This window comes from Cyclopterus lumpus, chromosome 19 (genome assembly GCF_009769545.1).
Source record: "Cyclopterus lumpus isolate fCycLum1 chromosome 19, fCycLum1.pri, whole genome shotgun sequence".
In the NCBI taxonomy this organism is placed as follows: Eukaryota; Metazoa; Chordata; class Actinopteri; order Perciformes; family Cyclopteridae; genus Cyclopterus; species Cyclopterus lumpus.
In genome coordinates this window covers 12,531,149-12,557,978 of record NC_046984.1, presented here as the reverse complement: position 1 = coordinate 12,557,978, position 26,830 = coordinate 12,531,149, and the positions used below count along the sequence as shown (strand labels likewise).

At 43.1% G+C, this 26,830-nt stretch overlaps 1 protein-coding gene across 3 annotated transcripts in view; it reads left to right on the top strand.

Annotated features, from left to right (window-relative positions):
- Window positions 1–178: 178 nt before the first annotated feature.
- pald1a (phosphatase domain containing paladin 1a) overlaps window positions 179–26,830 on the top strand; it is a 46,216-nt gene continuing 19,564 nt past the window's right edge. The window contains exons 1-18 of one of the 3 annotated variants that reach the window (XM_034559008.1): window positions 179–380; window positions 9,651–9,848; window positions 10,064–10,166; window positions 11,182–11,361; window positions 11,861–12,025; window positions 12,126–12,286; window positions 12,791–12,866; window positions 13,654–13,802; window positions 13,948–14,044; window positions 14,330–14,434; window positions 14,812–14,907; window positions 15,005–15,139; window positions 15,351–15,467; window positions 15,985–16,164; window positions 16,281–16,478; window positions 16,914–17,054; window positions 17,137–17,208; window positions 20,402–20,542. In XM_034559008.1, the coding sequence (XP_034414899.1) occupies window positions 9,664–9,848; window positions 10,064–10,166; window positions 11,182–11,361; window positions 11,861–12,025; window positions 12,126–12,286; window positions 12,791–12,866; window positions 13,654–13,802; window positions 13,948–14,044; window positions 14,330–14,434; window positions 14,812–14,907; window positions 15,005–15,139; window positions 15,351–15,467; window positions 15,985–16,164; window positions 16,281–16,478; window positions 16,914–17,054; window positions 17,137–17,208; window positions 20,402–20,542 (2,301 nt within the window). In that variant the 5' untranslated portion in view covers window positions 179–380; window positions 9,651–9,663. Of the gene's footprint in view, window positions 381–3,585; window positions 4,008–6,444; window positions 6,512–9,650; window positions 9,849–10,063; window positions 10,167–11,181; window positions 11,362–11,860; window positions 12,026–12,125; window positions 12,287–12,790; window positions 12,867–13,653; window positions 13,803–13,947; window positions 14,045–14,329; window positions 14,435–14,811; window positions 14,908–15,004; window positions 15,140–15,350; window positions 15,468–15,984; window positions 16,165–16,280; window positions 16,479–16,913; window positions 17,055–17,136; window positions 17,209–20,401; window positions 20,543–26,830 lie in introns of those variants that run through there. The other 2 variants (XM_034559007.1, XM_034559009.1) reach the window with 2 other exon arrangements.

Sequence of the window (26,830 nt, the reverse complement as noted above, 5' to 3'; positions counted from 1 at the left end):
ATGCAGGTTTTAAGTGGTGGATCGTTGATTTTTGCATGAAAAATAGTTGAAGCAAGCAGAATTTTACGAACTGGCTTCTCAAGATATATAACTTGGACGTGAATATTTATGGTTTGTGAGACTTGCGCGGAGCATCCGAGGATGACCGCATACTGCGCATGCGCTGTCCGTCGTTCATACACATCGCGAAATCCTTTTCCTCGTAACTTTCCGGAGAAAGGACCCCCAAAAAAAATCAATGGAAGTTGTTTTTTCCCTTGTATTCTAAAGGACAGAGCGGTGCACAGCGGCTTCATCCTCCACGGGACAAACCGACTGCATAACCACATGTTTACATGAAAGACAGGCGCTTTCTTTTTCACCCGCCGTGTGCTGAAATGGTGAGTAGCTTTAAAGTTTACGGCTCTCGTTGCACGAGCCTCGACAGGCGAAAACGTCAACGTTCACGCGTGTTTGGATGCTAAGACTCTCACCGTTTCTGAGCCCCTTTAACATTAAACGATGCATGGCCAATTATTTTTTGGCTGAGCATTTTCTATAAGGGTGATGAGTATCTTCATAACGCGAAGTGTGTGTTTGATGGGGCATTCGTGTGCTTGGCACCCCCCCACACTCCATGGCTGCACTGTATTGTGCACTGCATCTTGCCAATGCTTTGGTCCCCGGAAGTGATGAAGGATCTAAAGTTTGGTAAACTCTGACCTCCAGCTGGTTACAACACACACGCACACACACACACACACGCACACACACACACACACACACACGCACACACACACACGTACACACACGCAAACACACACATGGAGACGGATCAATGTAGATACATGCTTTTATTTTCTTTAATAAAACATACACGTTTTCTAAAGTACTGATATGTAAACTGTTTGGGTTTGTACGACATGGCTTTTCTCCAAGCAATCAATGTATCACTTATAATTAAATCACATTTTGTTAGCTTTATTCACAATTCAGGAAACGCTGTGCACCCAAAACATCAACAACAACACAACAACAACTCCCAAACATGGTAAACATTAATAGCATGATATCATTTTCTGGCGTGAATGCATTTAAAAAATAAATAAATATTGAATACAAAATAAAATAGTCAATGGGCCATTTACTGTACTAGCTTCTTCATTCAAGACGATATGTCTGAAAGCTATGAGAAGCTATAAGTATACCTTTTAGTATATTTTGTTACAAAGATGAACTTTTGTGCTCAAATATACTATGTTATGAATTGGCAACAAATAATGTGTTGTTATCAGCTCATGGGCTCAAAACTACTTTTAGTCTGGAACATAGGATATCACTGAATACATTCTGTCAACAATAATGACCACAAGACACGATCAATGTTCAGACATGTTCATTCTTCCCATTAGGTGTGATGTAAAGTAGGACATGTCCAAAGCACAGCATGCCCTTTGATGTATTGTCGTCCCGGCTGTTGTTTGATTTATCCGTGCAGCTGGGATCAGTCATCTCTGCTCATATAACTTTACCTCACATCCTGGGGGAAGACAGAAACTGGCTCTTGACAAGCGCGAGAGGGCGGATCAAACCGTGGACATCACAATTAATCAAGAGTGAGAGCATGAAACCCCTCGATGAATGGACACCATGGCTCATAAATGATTAAGCTATTTATTCAAGGCTTATCTTGATAAGAGGAATAGAACAGAAGCTTTACTACCCCTAGACCTAACTCAAAAGGTTGCTGATTTTAAAGGTTGTTTTATTATGAGCTATTTATGGGTCCTAGGGACATTGTTTGGGAACAGAAATAATCAAAACAGGGGTCCAGTTAGACTTCAAACCCAGGGTTTCTTAAAAAAACATGACAAATAGTTGATTTGATCTATTAGTTTGACTGTTTTGATACAAATGTGCAGCCTTTAAGTCATAAACACCCATTTGAAGTTAAAGTACCTGAAATCTTGGCCAGAGTGCAATGGATAATGTTTACCACAAGGTGTCATATTTGCTCACTGGACTCAAGTGGATATTTAATATCCCCCACATTTAATATCCCCCAAATGTAACTCCTGGAGGGATCTTGTTATCATTTCATCTTCCTAAAGTCAAACCGTGGACATCACAATTAATCAAGAGTGAGAGCATGAAACCCCTCGATGAATGGACACCTTGGATCATAAATGATTGAGCTATTTCTTCAAGGCGTATCTTGATAAGAGGAATATATTCAAGAATGTCCACATATAGCATGAGAATAAAGAACATTTAGCAAGTTAATATTTCATCCATAGTTATTTGACCATCATTCTCACACTGCATGTAGCAGCTGAACTTTGGCTAAGGTGAAATTGTTTCGTTTACTATCTCCTCCTTTCCTGTTGCTGTTAACAGGCTTTTAGCAAATTGGCTTTTTAGGGGCAAGACAGACTCCAGACCTGAGAAAGGATTCGGATAAGACAGGTGATATTAGCTGTATGCTCTTTTTTCCATTGGGGACATTTGGAAGAGAGGAAGCAGAACATCCAAACTGCTTTGCTTTATCGCCATCTAATGAATCAATCGGAAGGAAATGAATGGTTTTAACCTGTCAGAGTAACTAGAAGCCTCATCTGGTAGCTTCAGTGTTGCTTTATTTCATTTATATTCAGTATCTATTAGTGACATCTATTAAGATAGCTTCTTGTTTCCTGATATTTGTCATCGCGCTTACAAAATCCCCAGAGAAAAGGAGATCATGTGCCTGATTGCTCACTCACTGGATTGATTCATTGATGTTCTGCCGTTTGCAGGCAATGGGAGGGTTTTGTTTCACTGAGTCTTTGCCTGCGCTGCTGCAGGAAGGAAGGAACAGGTGTGGCAGCACTAGATTTTACGCGCACATCTCGAAAACCACTCTTGATTTGGACGTCGTCTTGTGACAGACTGTTGATCACACACACTTTTGTCAGAAAATATTCTCGCAGTCAGTCAGTCACAGAATAAACTTGATGTTGTTGTCTGTTTACTTTTTTGTAGTCTAGTATAGTTGTTTTCAGGTATGTGAATGAGGGAATTATGTGCAGGTATAATATCACTGGATTCTGTCTGCTTTTGTTCTTGCTTTATACTGCCCGCATGAAGGAAATAGGACACTCAGTGCATGACGAGATGGTCTGACCTCCGGGTTACAACTATAAGAAGGAGAGCACACAGCCCACTGCAGCTGAACCTCAAGCTTAAATCTAAGTGTTTGCCCAGCTGTAAGCCTGTTTGCCTTCAACATGGCACGTGTTAACCGCTAATGAATGGAGTAATTAGAGCATAGTAGTGAATTAGGCTTACGTGATGTCATCTGTGTGCAGTTGTTACTGATTGTCAGCCTCCTGGCAGGTCTACACTGCGTTATGTCAGAGAGGGTTAACTGCTGCAGCTGATTGTAATACGTTTAATAAGTGATGGTTTAATTTGTGTGTTTGAGACGGTTGTTAAAAGGTCTGCCATGTGTGGGAGGCATTGTGCTCCCAGGAGGCTCCGGTAGTGATTGGATAGCCAACTGGATGATGAGTAAGCCTCTCTGGGTCCGCCTCCACATCCTCTTCACACATCCACACACACATTCACCGTTGCACACCCAAATCCCAGCATGCATGAGCAGCCTTGCACCTCATGCACCGGGGATGCATACAAAAAAATAACAAAAAAACAACAAGGGGGCATGCCGTCACCCATCTAAACCTCCTCAGAGCTGACCCGTCCCCCCGTCCCCCCCTTGTGCAGACTGTCTGGGATCTGTCTGGGACATGTTCACTGACTCGCTTTATAAGGACGCCTTAATGATGCGAGACCGCCGCCTGCCGTAGTGTGATCAGTGGGAAGAGACGAATTGCCTCATAGATCAGAGAGAGAGATGCCAGCGAGGATGGCCGACTGAGACTGGTGCCGCTGCCTGCTTCTTATTTTTCATCCATTATTTTCTGGTTTTTTTCATTGTGTGCCTTTAGAGACTCGAGCACCTCTCGGATGGTGGACTGATCAGCTGTCAGGTACAGTTGGGATACTTCTCTGTGTACTTGAGTCCTGCTGCAGGCTTGTTGCTGCTATCATCAGTATGTTTCGGATGGATGCAAAAGGAAACGTATGTCGTTGTTTAAATATCATTTCAGATATCGGGGCATGATTTTATATTTCTTTCCTCCTACTCCTACTATTTAAGACAACACTATGCAACCGTGTCCAAACAAAAAAATCATCATGATCTACTTTAGAATACAACAGCTACCTTCCCTCTTGCAGAGAGGTTTCCTTTGGTTGAACACATTCTTTCATAATACCAGTCATGTTTGATGTTGAAATAGCAACACGGATTACATTCTTCATGGCATGTGATGCCTCTGAAGTGTTTATCATCTTTCGTTCTGTTACCACAGGACCAGCGCCTGTTTGACAGGATTCTTGAGCTTCCCACGCCAACTTAGAAAACGCAGCTGCGAAGTCAGATCGTGTTTACACGCACACAAGTTTACCACTTCACTCTGTGTGGCGAAACATATTCACAAATTGGTGTAAACACTGTCCAGGGAGAGGCTCTCTGAGGCAGCGACTAATATAAATGCCGTCAGTTAGACTTGGTGCTGCTGACAGAATGTTGTGGTCAGACGTCGGGGTTGCGGAAAAAAATGAAAGCCACAATACTGCAGCCACAAAATCATAGGGGGATAAAATTGCCATCTATTTAGAAAATGAAATAAATGACAGGCAGGGTTTTAAATATAGACTTGCACAACCCTGTTTAGCAGCTCATTGTCAAGCTGCGATGAAAGCAAGAATGTCGAAGGCTAAAGGTCATTCTTGTGATTTATACCTCGGTCAATGCAGTAGCATAGTTTGTTTTTGTGTCACTCATGGAGTCCCAGTAGATTTGCTGCTTTAAGTGGAAGAAGAAGTTGGTTGTTAGTTTGTGCACCCAGCCTGTTAATCTGGACTATCTGTCTTGCACAGCGAAAGCTATTTGTGGGTAGTTGCATCCGATGTGGACGTTGAGTCAATGAACAATGCCTCACATGGCTTCCTTTTTTCTACAGTATTTTCCTATGAACAGGCTGTTGTTGGGCAATTTATTTCGGTCAAAATCAAACACAAGAGCTGTAAACTGACACGAATTCACAATGAGATCTCTGGAACAGTTGAAGGAAAAGAAACAAGATTTTCTGCAGAGGAAGCACTGAGCTCATTTCCGCGCAGCTCTGATATTTTAGCTCAGGAACTAGTGATGTCCTGTGGAATCACGGCTCTATGCAACCCTTAACCTCATTGGTGAAATATGTGCGCAGCTGCGGGGAGGAAGTTTCAGAGAGTACAACTAAGCATTTCCTGTCAAGGTGTGCTTACACTTCCTCGGCCTGGGGGCGGTGTGACTGGGTTGTATTGAATGGTTCGGTGGTCTAGCATCCTGTGATGAGTGAGAGACTGTGGGACATTGTGTCATTGTTATGAATAAGACAAGGATTGGATTACACTAAACCTCTAATTGGCATACATTAGATCAGGTTCTTGAACAACACTCAAAGTCTTTTGTACATTCCTGCATACGTTGTCATCAGACATCCGAAGCAACATAAATTGACGTTTCTTATATTGTATTCATATTTTTCTGTCATTATTTTATGCCGTTTTGTGCAGCCAGCAGACCTTGAGACTTTAACATTGGCAGTCTGAGCGAGCGGCCTCCGTGGAGACCAGAAATGCCAAGGATCCTTGAATATGTTGAGCAATGTTGGCAAGTAAGCACGTTGCACTGAACTCATTGGTTCTCGCTGCCAGGCTGGCGGTTCTCTTCTCCACCTCGATATGGGAGGTTGTGTTGAAAGATCTCCTAAGCGTTACAAAATGATACCCATCTCCCTTGAACCCTTTGCATCTCTTGTGAATGAAGAGTGCTCTGCATCCTTCCTTCGGGGCCACCAGCAGATGCATCCTGCAGCTGCACGCTCCTTCCTGTCTGCACTCAGGCCCTTTTGTCTGAAGACGTTGCTACAGCAAAGTTGGTGCACCGGCTGAATTTAAATGCGCCTGTCCTGAATGGAGCAATGCTGGTAGGCTGGCAGGAGGGACCCGTTTCTATGGTCCTTCTTCTTTTTGTGAATTTAAATATTAGTGCCTTTGGCTAACTTCGACCTGCTGTTGACCGCCTGGCTGGCAAAAAAGCCACTCAGAGGTGAACTCAAGATCATCTCCTTTTTGTTTAGTCGTACACATTTTGCGCCGGGTTTGTCGTTTTATTGGCTTCACAAGCAGCGCAAACACTCCTCTGGTTGACATGTGGGATAAACAGCCTCTCTGATGAGTTGCCTTGATTGGATCTCCAGGAGGATGTTTATGACTGAGGTCTATTTCTACTCAGGCCTCCGCCCATGCTGCCCGCCTGCCTGCTAGACCAGGCCTGCCCATGCTGAAGTCAGTGTGTCTGTCAAGCTTGTTTGAAGCAACAACTTCCGTATCAAAATGTGTTTGCAACATGGTCTCGCAGCAGAGGTGACAGGCTGTTAAGGTAAGACAGAGCAGGGTTTTCAATGTACCAGTTTCAGTGAGCAAGCGACTGTGTGTGTGTGTGTGTGTGTGCAGCAGCATTACAAACGCCACGTTTCTTTTGGAGGGCTGTTAAATCAAAGCGTCCGTGAGTTAGCCTCATTTAACTCTCAGACATCTTACAAATAAAATCTCCATATTGGATAAAATAGTGGACGTTTTTGTGTGGATGAGAGATGGGAGAATGTGTTATCAGAGTGTTTCATAGCCTTCGACTGAGCCCCATAGGAACATACATATTATCATGCATGACTGTGGTGGAGGGTAAAGGAAACCTACTGATTAAATGTCCTAAAAGGTTGAAAAGAGTTTGCTGTGTAAAGGCCCTTTACGGCGAGGAATGCAAAGACTGTAAGCTCAGTTTTTAGTTGAAATAGAAAGTAAAGGAGACACAGAAGACATTGTATAGCATGTTTAATACTACAACTAAACATGACAGTAACAACTGATTGTTTTATTACTATTAATTCAAGTCAGTTTTTACTGAAGAATAGCCTAAAATCACACATTTTCCTCAAAGGCATTCACAATCTGTACAACATACAACACGCTCTCTCATTACACTCTTAGTTTGGATCAGGAAAACCCCCAAAACACTATTTAAAGTTTTAAAAAGGGAAGAAACCGTAGGAAGAGAAACTGTGTTTAGTTTATTTAGTCTATTCCATTTGATGTCTGTAAAGTGTTGGGCGCTACTATGACAACAAATTTCCCCTTGGGGATTAATAAAGTATATATCTATCTATCTATCTAGAACGAGTTATGTCCACACACCCGATCAGAGGATTACCACCAACAAAATAGTTCTTAGAGATCAAATGTACAGGTTTATAAAAACAAATAAAAGCAGTACGTCCTCTCATTTGATAAGCCGTAAGCCGCGTTAAAGAGAAGGATACATTTTCTGGTCGATCAATCAAAAGAGTGGTCACTCCAGGGCGCTCCTTTTGTACTTTTTTGTTGCTTGCTGTATGTACAGTGCAAGAGACAAATCTGGACTCTTTGTGCACAGTCCCTGTGAAAGGGAGCTGAACTTGAGCCATCTGGCTGCCAGATGTACCACTACTTCCTTTGGTCCCCTCTGTAGAGACTTGAGTCTCTTTCATGAGTCTACTCCCCAACATCATATAGGTGGTAGGACGAGGAGGACGCTGTCTGAAAGCTGCAGCTCCTGAAGTTTTTTCCCCCCAGTGCCAAGCGACTGTGAACTTTGAGCTCCCACGAGGGGTGTTTCCCACCGACTGGGGGTGGGCACAAGGGGTTTCAAAGGAGAAAGATTCCTTTTTGGATGCCAAGTTCTCACACTCCTTTTCTCACAAACCATGGCGGGGAACAAGCAGCAAAGAAAGGGATCTGGAAGTACAGATCGATCCTCATCTCACACGTAAGATATCCAAGTTTTGTTGGATTGCTGCAAAGTCTTTTGGGTTTTTTCTTGTGGTAGTCGAAAAATTATGGCAACGGAGATGCTTTTGGTATGTGGTGGAGACTCAAATAGATTTGGGCAGCAGGAGCCACGTATTCTTGAAAACGGCTTCCTTTTATGGAACTTGGTGAGAGATTCAAGCTCTTTTTACTCTTTGGTCTTTTTACCCCAGCAGTTATTGTTCAGGTCAAGCTGTACAAACATCATAGTCTTTGCTCCCGTGGTTTTTTGAATGAATATGTTATTGTTGTCTCCTCCGTTGTGGTTGTCAGAGGAGAATCTCCTGACCGAATGAAAAGGTCTGTGAGTACAAGGTTGACCTGCATGCCCTCCTCTCTGCACAATGAGAGTCCGCGCTACTCAAAGCTGGAGATCGCACAGGTTGTATCAAGCAGATTGTGATGTTGGCTTGACTCTGAACTTTTGGGCTCCACTCTGCAGCTCCAGTGTTACCGTGTGTTTATTTGTGAGTTTGTGTTGGGGAACAAACAGCAGGGTTCTGTGTATTCCTGAAGGGTTTATGTGCATTCATGCATGTCTTCCTCTGTGTGCTCTGCTGCTGTAGGTTCCTGACCAGCTACATGTTATAAGTGATGTTGAGGAGCAGTGTTACTCCTGACTGCTAGCTTGTCAGAAGACTCGTTTGTGTATCTGCAAAGCTCACTGTTTATTCAGAGGGGAGGAGGTCTGCTTGAAGCCTGTGGCTGGCTCGCGTGGGGGTCTGAGTGCTCAGCATCAAGCTATATAAAATACAAATACTGTCACTGTCTTGCCACCATGACTGAATCGTAGAGATACAACATGCATGTTCTATCCCTCTCAAAAGACTTAACAAAACTGCTTTTGTTAGAAAAAACAGGATTTCATGATTAACATTTAGGATGTATGTTATGACGCAGCCAAGACCGGCTCTTTGTCAGATACAAAGGCATCAAACAGGTCTTTAGTTGATTGGTGTTTTTTTAAATGCTTTTTTCATAAAAAAGAAGTTATGACCACATCTCTGGTGAACACAAGATTTAAAGTGGTGCCTCTGTGTGATTCTTTGCGGGGAAACATTTACAGATCTGTCAATTAAATCAACGCAGTCAACAAAATCATATGAATGTTAGTCAACCTAGAATTTCCTTAGTCGAGGACAGCCCAAGGGGAGATATTCTTATTTCTCTCTTGCTGCTACTTGGACGAGAAGATTGATACCACTCATGTCTGTAAGATAAATATGAAGCAGCAACAGTCAGTTAGCTTAGCTTAGCACAGAGACTGCAAACCGGGACAAAGCGCTAGCATTGCTCTCTCTGAATGTAACAAAACAATTAGCCTACAAGCACCATTACCGCTCACTAATAAAGTGTTAAAACGTTTTTTGTTGTTCTTTATGCTAAGCTAAGCTACCTGTCTGTAGCTTCATATTTAGTGTACAGGTGTGCAAATGTTTTCGTGTATTACCTTAAACCATTTTAGTCTGGACCAAAGTGGTGGACAGATAGAAGGACATTGTCATCCCAAAAGCCGGCTGCTAGCATGGCTAACAATTAATAATGTAGAAAATGAATAAAAAAGCAGTATATTACTCGACAGAGGGTTTTATTTCATAATATCAGTGATCGATATACGAAGAAAAATATCCCTCAGTGTGGAAGTGTGAGACATTCAAGTGCGATGTGATCCACAGCTGCTTGTGGAGCATGGGTACAACTGCCAGTGCCGCGCCACAGCCTGTTTCCGTAGCGTCGCCGCTTGAGAGTGTCCATGGCAACGGGATGGCCGACAGCAGGCAGTCTCTCAGCATGAGCCCCTTTCAGACAGTCAACATCCACAACAACAAGGCCAAGTCCATTATCACCAACAAAGTCGCACCTGTCGTCATCTCGTAAGTCCCTCCTCGAATCCGCGTTCTCACAATTGGTTGTTAATCCTCTTTGATCACTGTGGTGCCATCCCCATCCCCCCTCCCCCCCAACCCCCCATCAAGTGTTTGCCCCCTGTTATCATCTCATTTGTCAATCCAGGCCTGGCAAATAGTAGCTGATAATTAAATTGACCTCTCTTAACCATCCAGACCTGCTGTTGTGTTCTGTTTTAAAGGTATAATTTCAGACAGGAATTTCAGATTCACGATGAAATCCTCAAGACCAACTACAAAGTGGGTCGGCTATCGGACGCAATGCCGGAGCACTACCTGGTGCAGGTGAGGACGCACCGCGCTGCGGTTGAAATACGTGGGGGTCATCTCACCTGTCTCTGAGTCTGCTCTTTTCACATTCACATGTCCAAATTGCGGCGTGGCATAGGAACATTGTCATGCGCCGTTTTATGATACGGGGCAGCCATTGATACAGGAATGTTGTCACCCTGCTATCAGGGCTTTGATCTGCTCTGTCACCTCTGCTGCGTCTGTTCAGGCATGCAGTGTTTGGTCGGTGTTAACCCACAGCCTCTGTTTACATGTGTCTTTACAGGCCTGTAGTTTCACCCACAGTAAGATCTCGTCCACACAAATTTGAAAAACACATCTTTTCCTGTTTTGGCCCTCCCGTCCACACTCTTCAATCACAATCTAAAAACAGTGCTATTAAAAAACACAATAACTCGTTTTTTTTAAAACATCAACCGCAAGACGAATTCCAGAACAATGAAACAAGTCTGCTCGCACCATTGTTCTGTCTTCAAATTATAATTATAGTATTGCATTTCATGGTTGTTTTTCACAAAGAGCCAAAAGCTATTGTGAATTAAAGAGATTAGTTGCAGAGGTATTTTTCTAACCTGGAACTGGATGCCTAGTTGTCAGTAAAGTGCAACAGTGTAGGAATTAACGTTAACCTCTACGAATCACAGCCACATGCTGGAAAAAGATGTTGACATACTCTCTCTATTAAAACACAATCTCAGTAATCTTGGAGAGATGAAGGCGACAGAGCAGAAATTTAACTTGTTGAGACAACAGAGTAACCAGACTGTGTCCATTTTGTTATTGGTCAACAGACCAATAACAAAAAAAAAGAGGAAGAAGACGATTTTAGCCATTTTCTAATTGTTTTGATGTTTCAATGTGGCTGAAGTACTAAGAATTAAAAAGCTATACATCGTTATATATTTGTGTTGCAGAATTAACAAATGTTTATTAATGCATGCTCGAGGGAAAGCTGGAGAAACGTTGTGTTGGGGTCCTGCTCTGAGATGACATTTGCATTGCTTTCCAGGGGGAGTACTTCATGGTCCAGGATGTGTACAGCAAGGCGGATGTCCTTAATACCACGAGCAGCTATGGAGCGCCCAACTTCCGCCAAGTGAGGGGATCCTACCCGCTGTATGGGATGGGTCAGCCGAGTCTGAATGGCTTCAAACATGTCCTCCAGAGGCTCCAGGCACAAGGACACAAGGTCACTTTTGTTTGCGTTTCTTATACACATTTATACAGGCAGAACACACACACATGCACACACACACACACACACACACACACACACACACACACACTGATGTTGACTGGTAGATGTTATGCCCTTAATTCTCCCGAGTTGGTGTCTGCAGCTCTGCCTGGCCTCTTTTCTCCCCATGTTGTCAGTAAATATTTGAGGAGTCAAGTGCTCAGTGGAGGCTGTGGCTGAATTGTGGAACTGAGCAAACAGAAAGTTGCGGTCACGTGTACCAGTGGAAAATGAATCGCTTTGCTTACAGCAGCTAGAAAACTGACCGTAATTGAAATAAAATTCGCAAAATTATACATCAGGCTTCTCCATAACCTCCATACTCCTTACTCATGTACTACACACTGTACGACAACAGTGATTGTTTCCAGTTGCTCTTGGAAGTGGTGTATTTGGGAGACGGCAACCGCCTCTTACTTTAAAAAAAAAAAATGGTGCTTTTTGCAAACAGGAGGTTATATTCTTCTGTGTAAGAGAGGAGCCGGTGGTTTTCCTGCACAAGGACGACGACTTTGTGCCGTACACACCGAGGAGGAAGGAAAACCTCCACGAAAACCTTCATGGCCTGGAGAAGGAGGAGCTGGTGGAGAAGCTGGAGCTCACTATCAGGAAGGAGGTGACGAACACACACTTACTTAGCATCCACATGAGTTTCTGTGGCGCGACATATATATGTGTATAGCAGTATTGACCCCCACCTCCCCCTTCCTCCGCAGCTCCATGACTTTTCCAAACTCAACGAAAACATCTTCTATGTCTACAACGACATCGAGCACTTTAAGGACGAGCCGCAGAAGATCTCCATCACGTGCGATGAGGACATCCATGTGACTGAAGAGGTCTATAAGAGGCCCATGTTCACCATGCCGGCCTACAGGTTGTTTACATTGTTCCTTTATTAGCCCTCTGCTCACACTACAGTTCAGATAGAGCAACGCGTGGCTGCCTGCCGTCGAACATGCAGGCCAGGTTATAATTAGTGGCATTTGTTTGTGCAGAGGCTGGTTGCTCTGCTTTTGTCGAAAAGAAAAGAGGGGGAGCATTAAAACTGAAAGATTGCAGCATCCTGCTTGCAATCAGATCAGCAGCATCAGCTTCATCAAGATGTCACGAGCAGCTCCAGCACAAGAGAATATATTACTCCCCGAGGAGAGCGCCTCTGACTCTTGATGTTTTGTAGTCTCAAGAAAGCAGCAGGATGTTTGATTATGAATAGTTTACAGTGCAGGTGGTGTATTTCGAAGGGGACGTAAATAATCCCACTATTTTGATCTAACTTCAGGTCAGATGTGTATGTGCAGTGTGTTATGACCTACGTGAGGCAATATTGACACAACACAGGCGGAGGTTCAACTCCTGGTAACAATCTGTTATATTGCAGGTACTACAGATTACCACTACCGATGGAGGGAGCGCCATTGGAGGAAGACTTTGACGCATTTGTTAGCATACTCAGGGTGAGTTGATCACGATACGCTAGTTGGATAGACCTGTTTTGGTTGTGCTTCTCTTAATGGGAGGTTGTTTTGATGTGCCCGTTAAAGTTATTAATGGATGGAATATTGGAGAGCATCTGGACTTTCTCACTGAGGTAGCAAAAAGGTCACCGTATTCTTTTTAAAAAAAAATCTGTCCTGTACGTGCTATTAATCGCTAAGTGTGATGGTTATATAATAAATGGCTGAAAACCTGCAGTTTGCACTGACTCGATGTCCGCTCTTTGGTCATCTGCTCCGTCTGGTTTCCGTCCTGCCCCTCACTCACATAGGATGTTCTTTTCGTCTTGTTTTGCCCTTTTTTGGACTGACGTGCAGCAGCTGCTCCAAGTCCCTGTGGTTGGAAAGTGGCTCCTTTACAGTGTTTGGATGAGAGCTCGACTGAGTCTTACTCTGGCTTCTTTTTGTCGTTCTCACTTGTCTCACATTTTCTTTTTGAAAGATTGAAGGCATGGCAACCCTCCATATTTTCCTCGCCAATTATAAACTTCCAGGACGTTGCCTCTCTTCACGCGTTCCTAATCTCAACTAAAATATTTCCAAATTGACATTAGGAGCCAGTTGGAATTGATTTGCCGATTCACAGGCGAAAATACATTTATAGCCTCAAGATAAAAGCTGAAAAGACTCTGTGTGGCAGGTTCTAAAAACAAAACTCTTCCAACCAAAGTTATGTCAGTGTTACCCTTCCTAACCACCCGGTGATGTAAGTGTATCTACAGTCTTCTGTGTGCTCTCTGTTTTCCAGGAGAGCCCCAGCTTGTCTCTGGGCCACGATGCGTCGCGGTCGCTGCCCGCTCTGCTCTTCAACTGCCAGGTGGGCGTCGGCCGCACCAACTTAGCCATGATCCTGGGCACACTGGTCATGAATTGCCTGAGGGGTGATTCACAACCGCAGTAAGAAATCAAATGCATCTGGATAGACAGAGCTTGTCGAGACATCCAAGTTTATCATATGTTTGATAGCACGGTATAATGAGGCCGCTTTGAAATTGCGTTTTTGTGGATGCCAGGTAAGATTGGACTTCACCTTGTTTTGCAGAGTTGAGGAGGCAGCGGCTTCAGAGCCCAAACCACTGTTTCAGGTCATCCAGTCGCTGGTCAACAAGCTGCCGAATGGACAGCAGGTTATGGAAGAGGTAAAGCAGATATAAACTACACCAACACAACACAACACAACTCAAAATATGTATTTTTAGAAAATGTGTACACATCTTTCTGCATCCCAGTTAAACTGAGAATATTTGTATATTAATAGACTCTGGATTTGTTGTGAAAAACCTTATCAGACATAAGTATTGTTCTGTGTTTCAAAAGGGGGGCTTTAATTAATGTTGTTTAAATCAATGTCTTAAAAGGTAAAAGTTTGATTTCTAAAAAATGCTTCTCAAAATTGTTGATAATGTCCTGTTTTTATCTGACAGGTTGACCAGGCTATCAACCTTTGTTCAGAAATGCACAACATAAAAGAAGCAATATATGAGAACAAGAGTAAGCTGGAAGGGATCGGAGAAGATTATCAAGTTCAGGTAAGTGTTTTTGTTGTTGTTGCTGTGATCTCGCAGCGCCGACAGCAAACAGAAATGTCTCTCCAAAAGCCGCCTCTTGATTTGCAACTGCTTCTGCTGCTCAATTTATGTGATGCTAAATAAGGCAAGAGGGAGGCAGAAATCAAAGGAGGTTGATGATGATGATGATGATGATGATGATGCATGAACCAATGAATAAATCTGGGCCCTTGAACCGATGAAGGACGTTAGAGAGTGACATTATATCATTTTCTCCTGTCTGTCAGGTAAATGTGTGGGATTTCAAATGCAGGGAATATTGAAACAAAATGTCCACACATCACAAAAATATGAGCTGCTATTTTGAAAAGACACTGAAGCTTCTGTTTGTTACTCAGGGAAGCAGTACCAAAGACTACTTTCTCAACAGAACCATGCAGAGCTTGGAGCGCTACTTCTACTTGATTGTATTTAATGCATACCTTCATGAACAGGTGAAGTATTTCTTTTTGTGTGTGACAATATCTTTATTGATGAAAACATACGTTTCCATTAAAACAATCGCTGTTAACTATGTTTTGCCTTTCGCAGTATCCTCTTGCCTTTGTGTCCAACTTCAGCCAGTGGATGTGCTGCCACGCTTGGCTGTACAGGTTACTGGCCTGCATGGACCTATCGGAGCTGTCGGCTCCGGCCGAGCTGGTCACCAGGGGGGCCCGCGTCCTGGTGAGGAAATCGGGAGCACACCACTGAAGATCGATGCATTCTCCCTTTGCACTGATGTGTTCTCCTTTTTTATGCTTTTTTTTTGCTCGCTGCAGGATGTCACTCTTTACTATGCAATATCTCAAATCTCTCACAGTCTTCCCACACAGTTATGTAATCATCTGCATCTTCAAATGGGAGAATGTTTAATTAACTGCGTGTGTCTGCACAGGTGGCTGATGAGTGGTTGGCTCCTGACGTGCTCGGCACAGTGAAGGAGATGAAGGCGGTCAACTTCAGACGAGTGCCCAAGATGCCCGTTTATGGAATGGCTCAGCCAACATCAGAGGTGCAGCACATTACCTCATACGCATTCTTACATCACCTTGAAGGATTTAAAATGTATAAGGAATCTTGAGAGCGTCAATTGTCACACTCTCTCTTCATGTGGTCACCTTTTGAGCTTATTAGGGCACTTTCACAAGCCATAGTCTTTTAGCTAGTCCAAATCAGTGATTGAAATTTATATTTTTACTTTTTAGTCTATAAACAGTCTCACATTGCACAAATTGAAGCAGACTGAATAAAAAGGATGATTTTGTTGAGGAGTGTGTACGAAGGAGTGAATATATCTTTTTTTGTCTCGAGAGCTGCCAGTTCAATGCAAGGAATACCGGATTTGAATTCTTGATTTTTGTCATCTAGTATGATTTGATTTTGGACATTCCCATTAAAACAAAAAATATCCACATCAAACTGATAATTTGATGTACAAAAAGGAGTCAGAGGAATGACTCGTGATGGTTTCGACCCAGGCGACCCACCTCTCTCCTTATCGTCTAATCATAAACTTGCTGTGTGTGCAGGCTACCGGAGTAGTTTTGGCCCACCTGACGGATGAGAAGAGGAAACACGGCCACGTGCTGTGGGTCAACTTGCAGGACGAGCTGGTGCTCGAAGGGAATGGTCAGATCTTTACACCCAGAGAGCCCTCGTGCATGGACCAGCACATTCCTATCCCTTTGTCTGACCCACAGCTAATAGAGGTAGAGTGAGAACGATGCTCCTCATGGCAGTTACAATCAGACAAGTGACATAGAGTGCCCGAGACTCCCTAGTTTTACCATCAGAAGCTTAAGTATTTGACCTCGTTGTTCTGCAGAAACTGGAGACATCTCTGAAGGAGGAGATCCTGAGAGCTCAGAAGTGGCTCGAGGTGACGCTGGAGCAGGAGAAACAGATGAAGATGTTTAAAAGCTGCCTGACGGTCCAGGAGATATTCAACCAGCACAAAAGCTCCCAGCAGGGCTTCGTTAGCAAACGCATCCCGCTGCCCGACTGCAGCGCGCCCAGGGAAGAGGTAATGAAGTGAGGGGGATCATAAGCATGTGTACTCTCCAAGAAAAGTGGCTATGAATATGCATTGTGCTCCCTCTAGTGGTTAAGAATGTCCTTCACTATTCAATGGTCATCAGATTGAATTATTTTGCATCTTTTCACAACCTCTTACATTGTATTTTATAGTTTTCTTCATTATTATACATTAATATTGGAGATGTTTATTTGAAATGAGAAGTACACATTTAAATGTGATTAATAAGTCACTTTAAAGCAGTTAGATGTTGCATTATTTTCATTTACTTTATGTAATATGACTATAAAATTGTGTTGCAACTAATATTCTGTGTAACGTTGGGATTAAATATGCTCTTACACCTCTGATTGATTTCCTTAAGATACACTTTGATTTGTGTGTTTTTGTGCCTGAACTCTGTTTGTGTGTTCTTGCTCTCAGGATTTCGATAAGCTGCTGGAGGCCATGAAGAGTTCCTTGGCTGAGGACTCTCACTCAGCTTTTGTTTTTAACTGCTCCAACGGCAAAGGAAGGACCACGACCGCCATGGTTGTCTCCGTTCTGACTCTCTGGCACTTTAATGTACGTTTTCTTCAGCATTTGAACACCGTTTACCTAAAAATTATCATAACATTAAAACAAACTGATGTCCTCCACCTCGCAGGGTTTTCCAGAGTTTGGTGACGATGAGATTGTGAGTGTTCCTGACGCCAAGTACACAAAAGGAGAATTTGAGGTAGGCACACTTTTAAAAAAACAACAACTTCTGCTTGTATACATTTGATAACAATTTCCATTATCCAAACTCAAAATGAAGTGGAAACTTCTGATGTTAAACTAATTATTATAGGAACTTCAGACATGCAGGCTCATTCATTCATATTGATGATTGGTCGTCAATCAGCAGAACTATTTTTGTAATTCCAAAAATCTTTTTGGCCATTTAACAACAAATGGCCATTACTTGCTGATACCAGATTATCCAATGTGAGGATTTGATATATCACCTTGGACATTGGGAAAATATTCAGGGTATTTTACATTATTATTTAATAGACAAAACAATTTATCGGGAAAATAAAGGGTATAAAGAAAGAAAGAAAGGGTTACTGATGGGATTTCCTTCTCAGTCCCATCTGTCCTTTCAGCTTCATGGTCATCACAGCGTTTAACAACCATTTACATATCAGTGGTGATACTGAGACACGGTCTGTGTTTGTTCTAACATAAAGTATCTGCAAGGGTGTGATGATTAGAGTGGATTGTAATCTTCATAATGATTAGTTCGACTTAGCAAAAACATTTTTAATCTACGGCTCAAAAAATACAGACAACAAGTGTTATGTCCCTTTAATCAAACTAGAAAATAAAGAAGGGCTCTGGGAAAATTGCATGCTGAGAAGAAGATGCTAATGAGCTAACAATGTGTCGTGATCAGCAGGACAATACATGTTCATTATGTTTCAACAGCTCAGTAATCACATTGATTGACATACAACATCAGCAGGTTTTAATGTGACTAAAAGGAAAGTCAATTGATGCTGTTGGTGGTCAAACACAATCAGCTGCTAGATATGTCTTGAAACTGTCGTGTAAGTATCCCACATTCTCTCTCCGTCAGCACTGTATTTTTCATTTGAATGGCTTTTATAATTGAGGTGTAATTGAACGCGTTGCGTTTAACCTTTTTTTTTTAAACCCTTTTGCTTTTGCTTCCTCGTGCACGTCTGTGTTTGTGGCCGCTGGGAGCATAAGACGCATCAACCTTTTGTGCTCACTGCCCTGACCCCTTTGAACGGCAGCTTCCAGATTTCATGAGCTCAATGCTGTTGAGTCAATGAAGGCAGTCGACGACGAGCGTTTATCGAACTTGTTTGTGTTTGCTTGTGCTCCGAGGCCAATATATATATTAGCAGGGCAGCTATTATCTCGGCCTCTGCAATGAATCACATCACCATGCCATGAAACTGTAAAGGAGTACTGCACAGCTCTTTTTAGTTTCTTCAACTTCATCTGTGATTAAAAGCTTTGGTAAATCAAAGCCAGAAGCCAAAGCCGTTCCTCCTCTGCTCTGAATAGTGTCTGTGAATTAGAACCGCTGGGTGTTTTTCTTTATTCAAGGTTGTTCCAATAAATCAGTGGTTGGAACCTGCTGGCCCTGTCCTCAGCATCGTAAAAATGGACACACAGAAACTGTGGCCGCACTCAGCAGGCACACAATACCGCATGCCAATCACAGCAGCGTGGCCACCCGAGTTTCTGGGATACACCGAGTGGTTGCCACGGAAACCTTGTCTGCTTCCAATTCAACCTCTGAGGGATGTGTGGTGTTTCCATCCCCATTGCCTCATCTCCAAAAACAGGGTTGCTATGCTGTGTGATCCAGAGCATCAAGTGATGGGAGGAACTTCTGTGGTGGGATATAATAGGCTTCTGGTGTGATACAGTGTTAGTTGATCCTTCGATAATCAGCGCCCTGGTAGACGAAGCATCTCTGAGCCAGATATTTCCATCAGGAGTCCAAAAGGAGACCAAAAACAGAGATAGAAGAGTGTGCATATCATTTTTTTTTATCAGTCATAACTAAGCAACTGTTTGCCAACAAGTTTGCCATATAAACTTGATATCATATTTTGTGATCACAACTGGTTTCCGCTGCCCCCAAGTGGCCACAGAAGGAGTTGAGAGACAGTGGCAGCAACAAAGATTTTTTTTTTTCAAGTATGCTATATTTAGAATATTTCCCACCGCTCTTCCTTGCTGTCAGTCAGCCCTTTCTGACAGGGAGCGGAAGACGTCATATCACTCTTGTCGAAGCCACAAGACAGTGAAAAACAGTAATTTGACCTCGCTTGATCGTGCCATTGTGTGACTTTGGTGTTTTGAAAGGTTTGATAGGCAACATTTTGTTGTCATGTAAAGCCAGACTAATAAAAGGCATGTCGTGGATTGAGACTTTCAGTAGAATACATAGTAGGAAAGAAAGAAATCGCATTTAGACAGAAATCTTAAGGAGAAAAATGTAAAAGTGTTATTCAACCTGACGCAGATTGTGTTTTTCAGAAGGACAGTGGTCAGGCATGCTGATGCTGCCGGTCTGACACACACACTGAATGAGTCAAGAGGCTTTTGCCTGCAGGCCTGTTCTGTTCTCTGATCCTGCTCTCTTGCATTCCTACAACGCTGCTTCTTCTTCTTCTTCTTCTTCTTCTTCTTCTTCTTCTTCTTCTTCTTCTTCTTCTTCTTCTTCTTCCACATAATGCACCAACATTAAAATAACACAAATTCTATGCATGCCGGCCAATTGTTATTTTATGGCATAACATATTACATTACATGTTAAGAAATGATAACATAATATATATAACAAACTTTTCAGGAATATTTTCCCATAAGCGACTTAAAAAATGCGAGAACAGATGAAGACCTTGTTTTCAGATTGTTTTGTCAACTGCTGTTTCCAAGCTGAAACACTTTTAGTCTCAACCAGCATCGGGATTTACAGGACGACGACAGATTATTAGATTAGATTAGAAAACTTTATAAATCCCCAGTGGGGAAACTCATTTGTCACCAAACATTCATACAGACAACAATAGACACAGTCCACAGAGCACAACAGACATGTAAAACACTACAAAACAAACAAAACCAGAAGATACCCCATAAAACATGACCATCAGAAAGATGCTGAGTCTAAATCTAAAAACACCTAAAGGTGTTCATTAAAAAATCGAACTGCTGCCAGACAGAAGAAATTATGCTCCTTCTCTTTTATGCAGCTTTGGTGTCATTTGATGCAATAACTTTATGTGTTATGTTAGGTGGGAGGCCGAGGAACCAGAGTTGGCGCTGCTCGTTACATTTTGCAGTCTTTTTTTGGCTTTAAACGCATTGTATAAAGAGTGTCTGCTGTTTCTGGGGTGCAGGTCGTGATGCAGCTGGTGCGTCTGCTCCCCGACGGCCACAGGATGAAGAGGGAGGTGGACATGGCCCTGGACTCCGTCAGCGAGACCATGACCCCCATGCACTACCATCTGCGAGAGATCATCATCTGCACGTACAGACAGGTAGAGCACAACTCTTGTTGTATTCATGACCCGGTAGTTGAAAAAGATAGATGTTAAACAGGTAAAGGTTCACACACAGGGCATAAGTAGGTAAAGATAGTGTGTGTGTGTGTGTGTTTGTGTGTGTGTGTGTGTGTGTTTGCTGTCATGCTTCTGTCATTCTGAGCACCAATTAGATTTTACACCTTGTGAGTTGGACGTTTAAGGACATTTTTGCCAGTCCTCTCTTTGTGTTTTGAGGATTAAGAAGGTCAGGGTTGGGAGCAGAGTCAGGTCTAGAGGTCTAAATACATGAAACGGAAACTCCGCTTCCAGATGAGTATTTTAAACTTGTGTTGAATATATATATCTCACATACTCACGTCTTCAAAAGCATGTCTGTATTATTTGATCAAATCAGATATCAAACGCTGCTTACTTATGAATCTGTCTTAGCATGTTAATAAGGATTTAGGTGCCGTTTCACACGAGCCCCATAGATGGCGTCAATAACTTGTTCAGATGTAGGTTCCTAGAGACGTGAATGAAAGAGATCTGCTGGCAGAGTGTGGAAAATGTTTGTGGTGCAACATAACTTATCTCTCAAACTCAATGGAATTCCTTTGGGTCTAAATGGAAAACTGAGAGGAAAAAAGGCAAGAAAAGAAATGTTTGTTTGTGGGTGTTTCAGGCTTGACCTCCTTAAGTTTTATTAAGTGTGGCTGCTGTACAAAACACAGGGGCCCGCTGGTGCAATAAGTGCTCAAAACCCACCCATCTTTGGACCCATGTCACTTCATCATTTCTTTGACCTAGAAAAATGGTTCCAACTGAGACTTTTTTTTTTTTTTTTTACAGAATTGCAGTTAACAATTTTACAATGGGTGCGGAACCCACTCTAAGCACCATCCCATAAACGTAGACAAATTCATCCTCTCTTACCCAACGTCTTTCTTTGCGACATGAGTTCAGTATTTTTTTAATGGATAGCTTAAACTGTCCCATTGACCTCTGATGCTCCTTGTCAACAGAGGTGATGGAGGTCTCCAATACGGTAAACAATATAGGAACACATACTGTATAAAAGATCTGTGTCTTTATTCAAGTCTCTGGCCGCTCATTGTCAAGCCTTTTTTGTCTGTTTGTGTTTGTTTTAGTAATTAGTAAATGCAGCCATTGGAAGGAGAATCAGTAGTAAGTTTTGCATTAAGAAAAAAAAAGAAAGAAACAACGCTCCGTATCTGAAAGGGGTTCCTAGTGAACAACATGAGCTTTGAAGACCTATCTGGACAAGGTCTCTCTTGATGCTGTGGGCTCTGCAGGACCACGGCTCTGTTTTAGCCATTTGTAATGCAGACTGTAATCATTGTGCCCCTGTGCACCGTCAGCCGTTCTCGGCGCGCTGGAGGCACCCGGTCCTGTCTCCACCGTATCAATGGGCCTCATTGTCCCATGAACCTTGTCTTTCGCCTATATTCTCTCTCTCTCTCTCTCTCTCTCTCTCTCCGTCTGTCACTCTCTGATGCCAGGCTCCAGGAAAAGGCTCGCTCTCGGGCTCACTTTCAAATCAATTAGGTATTTTGCAATATATTCGCATCAGGAGTAACAACAAGGGCTGTTCAAAAGGACACATTTTGGTGAAAAATGTGTTCTCATGTTTGTAGTTGTGCCCATTATTTCCAACAATGATACTTACATTGGACCCTGTTGAGTTTCTGCCCACTTTGGAGCAATGTTTTTGCGTGAGTGGGTTTGTTGTAGTTTGTATATACCATGAGGACGCAGGCCATACACACATGTCGCCAGTTTTGTCGCCAGTTTTGGTAAATGGTAAATGGACCTGGACTTGTGGAGTGTCTTCCAACCACTCAAAGTGCTTTTACCACTACATGAAATAATTCGCCCATTCACACTCATTCATACACTGATGGGAGGCAAGGTGCCACCTGGCCAACAGGGCTCTAACTAACCGTTCATACACCGCAGGCACAACTACGGGAGCAATTTGGGGTTAAGTGTTGACATGGACTAGCGGAGGTGGGGATCGAACCACTGATTATCAGAAGCTTCTCTACCACTGAGCTGCAGTCACTGTGCTCAGCTTTGTGCTTTTCTATCGATCAACACTGTAACACGCATCGGAGCATCGCACTGTGTCGGCACAGGCAGTGAAGAAGAAGACAACAAGCTAGCTAACATGAAAGGGAATTAAAAATAACGCTTTGCTTTGTTTCACAAGGACGGAAATGCGTACGCGTTTGGCGAGAATTACTGCACGTGAACAGAACTTTATTGTTTATTCATAAGAAAACTTCACAGGTCACCTTTTAACTGTTGTGATCTGTGAATGTGACAATTTTGACTGATTAGCAATCTCAACTACCATCCTTACGGGTTTGGCTTGCTTCCTCATTTGCCTAATCAGACTTATTTTTGTTGCTGTTTTCTAGATTTCCACAGTTACGAAGTTATCAGACAATATCATAGCGAATGGAAATGATGGCCAAAACTATAGAATCAGGACCCACATTTGTAATAAATCAGAATGATCTTTTAACCTTGATATAGCAGACGTCAGGTTGGCACTATGTTCCCCTTTCAGCCTTCCCTTCCTGCTTGAACCAGCAGGCCAGGTGATAAACAGTGCCAGATGTTGCAAGAACCCGGCAGGCAGCAGCAGACGAGAGAGAGAGAGAGAGAGAGAGAGAGAGAGAGAGAGAGAGAGAGGGGAGAAAAGAGGGGGAAAAAAACTTCACCCCCAACTCTCTCTTTTCGTGTTGCCCTCCCCCACTGCAAAGCACCCTCCTCCCCTTTGACAGTGGTTGGAAAATGTGCCTTTGATAGAGAAAAAATATATTTACACTGGGACCTGAACCGTCCGCCAGCTTCCAGAGGGGCCTGGGAAAGGGGGGCAGTATTTTTTTGTGTGTGTGTGTGTGTGTGTGTGTGTGTGTGGGGGGGGGGGGGGGGGGGGGGGGTTCTTCTTGAAGGGCTTGTAAATCCCTGCTGCCAACCAGGCGTAACCTCGCGTTGCAGATGCGTCCTCCGGCATCAAGGCCGATGCAGTGGAGAGGCTACCTCCTCATCTCCTCCTCCTCCTCCTCCTCCTGTCTCTTGCACAGGAATCAGCTGCAGGGGCCTTTCTTTCCATCGCCGTTTGAGATTGAAAATGGCCTCAAGCCATCTCTAAGCACCCTGTTGTTTACTTTGTTACTGTTTCCTTTGTGGAGCTTTGTGTGTTTACATGAGTGAATGAAACAAACGCTCTATTTTTTTTCATATATAAAGCGCACCCGACTATAAGGCGCATTAAGCGAAACAAAACAGTCAGTCAGTCAAACTTTATTAAACGTGTTCACAATAACTCTCAACATTGTTCAAACGTTAATGAGCGTATTCACAATAATTCTCTCGCAGCGGCTCTATTCCCATGATCTACTGCGTGACTGATAGCCTTGAGTTTGAAGTCCGTGTCGTAAGCGTGTCTCTTGACAGGTGCCATTGTGGGGTCCTTATACACACACACTGTAATATTATGGCGAAGCACAGTATGTATTACTCCGCGACGCTCCTGACTACGGTAGCCGTAAAGGGGCGTTCACACCAAACGCGTTGCAAATTTTTCGCGCGTCTGAATCCCATGTAAAGTCAACGCAAAGACACGTTTGGTTGAAATTCGCCAGGCGTTGCAATAGACGCGTTTCGCGCGTTGCGAAATTTCGCCAGAGTTGAAATATTTGAACTTACAACGTGAGTTGCAAATGTTTCGCAACTCGCCAGCCAATCAGTGTTGAGATGCTCCGCCCGTTGGGCTGCTGCCGCTCTGGTAGCGCTGGAAACGGAAGTTATCGAGGCAGAGTCGGTGAAACTCCCCGAGCTGTGTGAGCCTACGGGTGATGTTATGAACCCAAATACGAGGGCGTATTGGTTGCGAAAGACACAAATGAACACAACTTGACTGGCGAATAAACTGACGCGAGTAAAGCGTTGTGAATATTCGCACCATAATGCTGCAAGCGGTGCGGCTTTGTAGTTTACCTAAGTCGTCCTAAAACATTTTGACAGAGCGCCGTGTACCACACAAAATCGCTTCGAGGTCAGTAAGCACAGCCAGAATTAATCCATATATAAGGCGCTCCGGATTATAAGGCGCACTGTCGTTTTTTGAGAAAATTAAAGGCTTTTAAGTGCGCCTTATAGTGCGGAAAATACGGTATCAAAATATTCCATTTCCACAAACAATTATATTTCTCAGCTCTGTTAGTACTACATTTCAGACCACCGCTGGCAGGAGATTGCACAGTCTTGTCTCATTCATTCTTTCTTGGACTTCTTACTGCATGCAAAATTGCTGGCTTTCCACCCAGTCCATCGAGAATCAAAAATTGATTGCTTTTCCACGCAGGTGGCGAGAAAACTGAAACACCCAGGGCAAGAGTGAATGGTGAATGAGCAGCAAATGGTGTGTGCGTGTGTCTGTGTGTGTGTGTGTGTGCGCGCTAAGAAAGGGCCTCATGGTTTGGACGGGGCAGTGGAAAAATATTTTCAGAAAGGGGAGAATGCTGTGTGCAGGTTTTCTTGAGGAAAGGTAGTGGACGTCTTTCGAAAAGAAGAAGGGGGAGGAACTGGGGAGGTTGAGGGGACCACCGCAGCACTGACAGCCAGATTCATTTTACTAACGAGGAAGAGCAAAGGATTAGAAACAAAGAGCACGAGAGGGTTACCAAATCTCATTGTCCACACTTCTGAAAGCTTTGCACTTTAATCTTGGATATCTTTCGTATTATTTCGGCTTGAGGATCTTTGTGTGAACACATTTCTTCTCAATTAGAATAACCACTTGACATAAGTGGGCCAATTACAAGGTGCAGTTGGTAAGGCCAAGGGAAATATTGGCAAGAAAATGAGCCCACCTGAAGTAGAGACAGGTTCTTCTTCTTCTTGCCAGAAGTGTGCGTTGACTCGCAGTTTCTATAAGGAGGCTCTTATTTAGACCCAGCACAGGGTGAGAGGGAGGAAAGTGGGAGAGGCACAGCGTTTTGTTTTGATTCATAATTTCCAGCCTCTCACATTGCCAATGCCAATAACAGTATTTGCTGCGGCTGTCTACAAAATATCTTACTTTGACCCAATCTCTGCTGAGCAGGTGCAACCAGCTGAGCTATTTCTTTGGACATTGAACACCGCCTCTCTGTGCGCTATTAGTCCAGAGAGTAGACAGTTGTGATGCACTTGTATGTGTGTGTGGCAGTACACGAGGGGGTAAATAAAGCATCTCTGGGGACTCTCCGGAGGGGTTTGGTGAGTCGGGGGGTTACATGCAGCTGCTACGAGTCAGTTGCTCTTTGGGAGCCCATTTATTTTTAGGGCGTTTCCATCCACAGCTGTAAATGACTTCAAATGATATCTAGTGAGAGTTTGACGTCCAACATGACATGATGCACGAGGGAGCTGCTGAATTCACTTTGATGCAAACCTCAGATTTTTGTTGCTGATGATTTATGTGCCTTTTTAAAGAGTATATTTACTTGTACATTTGCAAGATGCTTGAGTTGACTCAATGAATATTTAAATTACGGTAACTGTTTCAAGACTTCCTACTACCTATCTGCAGGCCAGTCACACAAATTATGATTCATGGATATTTATGGTGATTATATCCTTTGGTAGGCAGAATGCAGGCATGTTTTCGTTCCATTTTGTATTGTTTGAGGCAGGCGGGCTCTATAATTTGCACACCTTCACACAAAATGACAAAAGATTTAAAACTGTACTGATTAGCTCCTTTTTTATGATTTTGCTGAACCTATGCAATATAATTCAACAGCAAAACCAAATGATCATAAATCTGAATGAACACCAACCAAAAGTGAACATTCATGACGATAGGACTCCTGCAGGGCATTTGTATTAGACTGTATTGATTAGTTTTAGTTAGATGTGCCTGCTACACTGGAGACAAAGTTCTTCATGTAAACAGATCATAACAACTTACGGTTCGGATTGTATCACAGATCTGATCAGCACAAAAGAATAAGGCAGCAAATATGACTTTTATAGATTTCCGATCATGTTTCCAAGCCGATACTAATATCTATTCATGCTGTTGTGAAAACAGTTCCTTCAAACAACTGGATTTATTCAAGGCCTCACCAAAACTACATTTTACGAGATTACATGTGAACGCATCATGATAACGTTATAATTAACCTTCGCCCAAAAGTAATTTTCACTTGACAGAGCCTGAACGCATCATAATGTAACTGCGCGGAACATGTGATGGTTAGCCGTTAGCGGTGCTGCCATCGG